Genomic DNA, 6,000 nt, shown 5'->3' on the forward strand with positions numbered 1-6,000 from the left:
GGTTTTTAGTACACAAACAGCAACAGGCAGCTCAGCAGCTCCCCCTTTCTAAGTCTTATTCTTTTTACAGTGGTGCCTCGCAAGACGAAATTAATTCGTTCCGCGAGTTTTTTCGTCTAGCGAATTTTTCGTCTTGCGAAGCACGAAATCCCATAGGAATGCATTGAAAATCAATTAATGCGTTCCTATGGTCAAAAAAAGTCCAAACAAAGCCAAATTTGGTACAAAAAGAGTTTATTAACTGCTCTTTAAAGTCACACATACTGTAAAGAGCATTTCGAAAACTGAAGGAACAATAAATTAAGTTTCTAAACATGACAGAAAAACATTTAAAAATCAACAAAGTGTACAGTACATTTTCTAAGACTCTGGGGGACCACTCAAAGAAGGTTCCTCTTCCACTCTTTGCTTCTTGCTCAAGAACCTGTCCATGGTCTGCTGCTTCATCCGCCTTTTCAGCACCTCACTGAAAGGCGACATGACCGTCGTATCAAAAGTGTTCGCAAGGTCATGTGCCACGTGCTTGTTAGGGTGGTGCCGCTCTGCAAAAGCCTGCACATCTTTCCACTTCAGGCAAATGTCCCTCAGTTCTTTGGAGGACAGCCGTTCCTCAGTTGCTTCCTCCTCTTCCAGCGAGGCCCGCTCCTGCGCAGCCTCTGCCCACAGTTCGACCAGCTCCTGGGTGGTCGGCTCGTGGTCGTGCTCCTCCACCAGCTCGCAGACGTCCTCCTCTGTGACCTCCAGTCCCATGGTCCTCCCCAAGGCAACAATGTCCTGCACCACTGTTGACTCTGGTGCATCAGAGTCACTTGGTGCCACACAGTCCGGCCACAGGCTGCGCCAAGCGCAATTCAAATTTCTCTGGATAATCCCGTTCCAGGCCGTGGTGATCATCTTCAAGCAGGTGACGATGTCGAAGTGGTCCTTCCAGAATTCCCGCAGGGTGATGGTGGTGCAATCAGTCACCTCGAAGCATTGCCTGAAAAGCTCCTTGGTGTAGAGTTTTTTGAAATTGGCGATGACCTGCTGATCCATCGGCTGGAGCAGTGGCGTGGTGTTAGGCGGCAGGAACATGATGTTGATGAAGCTGAACTCCTCCAACAAGTCCACCTCAAGGCCTTTAGGATGAGCAGGGGCATTGTCCATCAGAAGCAAAGCCTTCAGCGGCAGGTCATTGTCCAGCAGGTACTGTTTGACAGCAGGGCCAAAAGCAAGATTGACCCAGTCCACAAACAGCACACGTGTGACCCAAGCCTTACTGTTGGATCGCCACATGACACTCAGCTGCTCCTTTTCGACCTTGTGTCTCTTGAAGGCCCATGGGTTCTCCAAGTGGTACACCAGCAGGGGCTTGATCTTCAGGTCGCCGCTTGGTCCTTCATGGGCTTGTGGCCAGGCAACTTGGCCTCCTCCTGAGTGATGAAAGTCCTTTTGGGCATCCTCTTCCAAAACAGCCCGGTCTCGTCGCAGTTGAAGACCTGCTGTGGAACATAGCCCTCCGTCTTCACAACCTCCAGGAACTCCGCTGCAAACTCTTCAGCCGCAGGAACATCAGAACTGGCAGCCTCTCCATGCCTGACCACGCTGTGGATTCCTGATCCTGTCTTGAACCGGTCAAACCAACCTCTGCTTGCCTTGAAGACTTCTGGCTCGCCTGAGGTTCCTGGCTGTTCCCGGACGAGGTCTGCGTGCAAGGCCTTGGCCTTCTCACAAATGACGGCCTCAGTCACTGTGTCCCCTGCATGCTGCTTCTCTTCTAACCAGATGAGCAGCAACTTCTCGACCTCCTCCAGAACAGCTGGGCGGTTCTTCACGATCCTGGTGACTCCCTTGGCTGCATCAGTCGCCAGGATCTTCTCCCTCATCTTCAGGATGGTCCCGATGGTTGATGGATTCCTCCCGTACTCCCTGGCAAGGTCTGTCACACGCATTCCGCCGTCGTGCTTCCGGATGATCTCCTTCTTCATTTCCAGCGTCACCTTCTCCTTCTTCCTCTCGCCGGCCTCTGCAGCAGCAGTCTTCTTGGGTCCCATGGCAGCACAGCTCCTACCTTCGTAAACTCACACACAAACAAAAGAAATCAGTGCTGTGCTTCAAATCCAAAAAATTCAAAAACACCCAGCCACCCACCACACAGAAATTCAAACCCAGAACCAAGTCCTTGAATCCCAAACACCCCAACCCAAAATCCAAAAACCCCCCAAAAAGTTTTAAAAGTTTAACTTACCAAAAAGAAGTTCTGGAAAAGCTTCAACAATCAATCACCGAAGTCTTCAGAAACCTCAAATGGCTGCAAAAGAAGTTTTGGAAAAGCTTCAGAAATCACCAAAGTCTTCAAAAACCTCAACTGTTCCCCCAGCCACCCACCCACCACAAAGAAATTGCAAACCCCTCCCCAACTGTTGCAAACCCCTCCCCAACTGCTCCCCCAGCCCCTCCCCAACTGCTGCAAACCTCTCCCCAACTGTTTCCTAAACCACCCAGCACACAGAAATTCAAACCCATTTTTTGTTTAAAAAAAAACCAACATGGCCCAATGGTCACAGAAAATCATAAAAATTCAAACAAAACAAAACAAAACAAAACCCACAAGCTCCCAGATTCTTGCAAACCCCTCCCCAACTGTTCCCCCAGCCACCCAGCACACAGAAATTCAAACTCAGAATTTTTTTTTAAAAAAAACAACATGGCCCAATGGTCACAGAAAAACAGAAAAATGCAGGAAGAAACCCCACAAGCTCCCAAATTCTTGCAACCCCCCCAACACCAAGTCCTTGAATCCCAAACACCCCAACCCAAAATCCAAAAACCACAAAAAAAGTTTTAAAAGTTTAACTTACCAAATGGATGCAAAAGAAGTTTTGGAAAAGCTTCAAAAATCAGCAAAGTCTGAAAAAAGGCTACCAAATCACGTGCTAACAGTTGCTCCTCGAAGTCAAGTCGCAACTGCAGCTGCTCAAGGAAAGCACCCTTGGTTTTAACGGTTTTAAGACAAAGGAAACAAAGTCGCAAGACGTTTTCGTCTTGCGAAGCAAGCCCAGAGGGAAATTCGTCTTGCGAAGCAACTCGAAAACGGAAAACTCTTTCGTCTAGCGAGTTTTCCGTCTTGCGAGGCGTTCGTCTTGCGGGGCACCACTGTACTCTTCTTATTCTTATTGAAAAGCATCCAAAATTGATTTGAATTCTTGTAACCAATTCCAGGAGGGTAAAAGATACACTGTACAATGTTTCAGCGAGTTCAGACAGCAGCAGTTACTTTGTAATCCCCAAATAGGAAAACAAAAGTTGAAAGTATCCACTCCCTTTGTGACGTAATAATGGAGTCGAGCCTTTCCTCACTGGGAGATCCGCTTCCAGAAAGCAAGAGCCTATTCTCTGTCAAATCTATCTCATGCAGGGTCCCAATTCAGTCAAATTCTCTCCCCCTTTCCCCCTGCAGAAAGAGGGGCTTGGAATATTTCCTTGAAAGTTTTTAGCAAGTCTTTTAAAGTTACGGCTTCGGTCAGCGGTAACTGCTTTCACTTTCACTTCAGCGGAAAGGGATAGACCTCTGTGTTTAAATCCCTTCCAGTCCAATTATGTCCAAATGCAAATCCTTTTTACTCACAGTTTTCCAATCTTAATTTAGTCCGAGAAATTGGTCACTCACGATCGCCGGACTTTGGAGCTTCGCGCAATGAAGGAAGCGAGTCGATTCCACAGTACCGTCTCCAATCCCGCTCGCTCTCGGAGCTCTTACTAGCACTTACTGGGGAGCAGTGGAGTTGCTAAGGGTACCCGCCGGAACACCAGGTTCTCAGAATGCTCAATCTGAGGTATTTTTTTGGGATTCCGCAATGCTCTCACGGTCACCCCAAATCTTCAAAGTGCCGGGGCTCTTTCAGGCGAAAGAGGTCCCATCCACCATAAAACAGGCGGCCAACTGGAAGTTCTCAAATATTTTATGGGGGGTTCAAAGACCCCCAGGCCTTTAATAATTGACACCTATTCCCTACAGCCACAGGTCTCAGGAATGTTACAACATAAAAACAAAACAAACAAACAAACAAACAAACAAAACATATTAAAAGGGCAGTAGATGTCATTCAGCTAAAGGCCTGGTTATAAAGATGCAGATTTGCCAGGCTCCAAAAGCTGTATAATGTTTTTTCTGACCTTTGTATGGATTCTTTTATGGGAAGTGAGACTGTATTTCTGATTGAAGCTCTTTCCACATTCCGCACACTGATAGGGTTTCTCCCCTTTGTGAATTCTTTGATGGGAAGTGAGACTCTGGCTGCGACTGAAGCTCTTTCCACATTCCACACACTGTTAGGGTTTCTCCCCTTTGTGAATTCTCTTATGGTAAGTGAGATAGTAGCTCTTACAGAAGCTCTTTCCACATTCAAAGCACTGATATGGTTTCTCACCTGTATGAATTTTTTGATGGGAAGTGAGAGAGGAGCTATGAGTGAAGCTCTTTCCACATTCCACGCACTGATAGGGTTTTCCCCCCGTATGAATTCTCTGATGGGAAGTGAGTTTGGAGTTATGAGTGAAGCTCTTTCCACATTCCACACACTGATAGGGTTTCTCCCCTGCATGAATTCTCTGATGCTTAGTAAGAGAGGAGCTACATGTGAAGCTCTTTCCACATTCCACAACCCAAGAGTGACAGGAGCGAAAACAAAAACCTGAAGATACTCAGCTTTCCTAACAATTCTGAAGCTGACATTGAAGATGGCCTGGGAAGTTCAGACCCGCCCAATCTGTTGGGATGCGTTCAAAGGAAACGGGGGCATTTGGCAGGCCCCCAGCTGGCTCCAGCCCACCGGCTGGTAACCGGGCAAACTCCGGTCCGCGGAACAGCATCAAACAGTGACCCACAACTTCAGAACTCTTCAGAAGTTGGAGCACCCTCTAATCAGCAGAGTAATTAACTCTTTGTGACAGAAGGGTGGACAGAGGCATACATAAAGCAAGCATTTTATTCAGCATATATCAAGACAAAGAAAAACATGTCTGCTCTCCTTCGTGTCTGAGAGCAGGAAGCATGAGGCAAAAGCTATACACAAACGGAAGTTCCCAGCAAGCTGTGCTGGAATGTAAACAGATACAATAGCTCCACACATCTGTTTAGGTGGAATGGAACATCAATATCCTAACACAATCATAGTAGAAAAAGGAATAATTTGAGGAAGATTGTTCAAAGAAAAAACTGTAATTTACTGTTTATTGTGGGGGTGTTAAGTTCCCAGGTGATATTGGGACCACGGTTGAGCTCTGTGAAAATATATGAGGTTGGTCCCATAGAGGTATGTTTTGAATTTCCAGGCAGCTATAACGTTCCTACAGGGAGCCTTACCAAGAGAGGCCACGATCCCACAATTCTCCTCCATGACTTGGGTCGATTTGGTTTCATTACATAGACATTTACTTTCAAGGTGGGAGAAGGAAGTATAGTCCGATTTCTGTGAGTGGAGCAGCGGTCTTTTCACTCATGTGGTTTACATGCTCTGAAAGATGGGATCTATTTTGTTATTTTAATTTTAAAAGAATGGAGTGGAACCGGATATTGACCATCTTGTTAAGCTGGGGCAGGGGTCAGCAACCTTTTTCAGCCATGAGGCGGTCCACCGTCCCTCAGACCATGTGGGGAGCCAGACTATATTTTTTGGGGGGGCGATGAACAAATTCCTATACCCCACAAATAACCCAGAGATGCAGTTTAAATAAAAGGACACATTCTACTCGTCTAAAAACACACTGATTCCCGAATCATCCATGGGCCGGATTGAGAAGATGATTGGGCCGCATCCCGTCCCAAGGCCTTAGTTTGCCTACCCCTGGCCACATTCTGGTTGAAGGAGGCCAGGATTCGGCCCCATGGCTTGGGCTGTCCCTCCTCCCCTGCCGTAGGACTTGGAATCCAGGAGAAAACTCTTGGAATAGCCTTGTCAGGTGCTCAGGGACAGACTCACCTGTCCCCATGTCCTTCTTTTTGCATATGTGCTGCGGTTG

At 47.1% G+C, this 6,000-nt stretch overlaps 1 protein-coding gene across 1 annotated transcript in view; it reads right to left on the reverse strand.

Moving 5' to 3' along the window:
* LOC307214855 (uncharacterized protein) overlaps positions 1–5,378 on the reverse strand; it is a gene marked incomplete at its 5' end in the record, with an annotated part of 46,507 nt that extends 41,129 nt beyond the window's left edge. Inside the window, one exon of the mRNA XM_079973908.1 lies at positions 5,345–5,378. Coding sequence (XP_079830034.1) covers positions 5,345–5,378 — 34 coding nt within the window. The remainder of the gene's footprint in view (positions 1–5,344) is intronic.
* Between the last annotated feature and the right edge of the window lie 622 nt (positions 5,379–6,000).

The sequence above is a fragment of the Podarcis cretensis genome (assembly GCF_951804945.1).
Source record: "Podarcis cretensis genome assembly, chromosome: 4".
Lineage (NCBI taxonomy): Eukaryota > Metazoa > Chordata > Lepidosauria > Squamata > Lacertidae > Podarcis > Podarcis cretensis.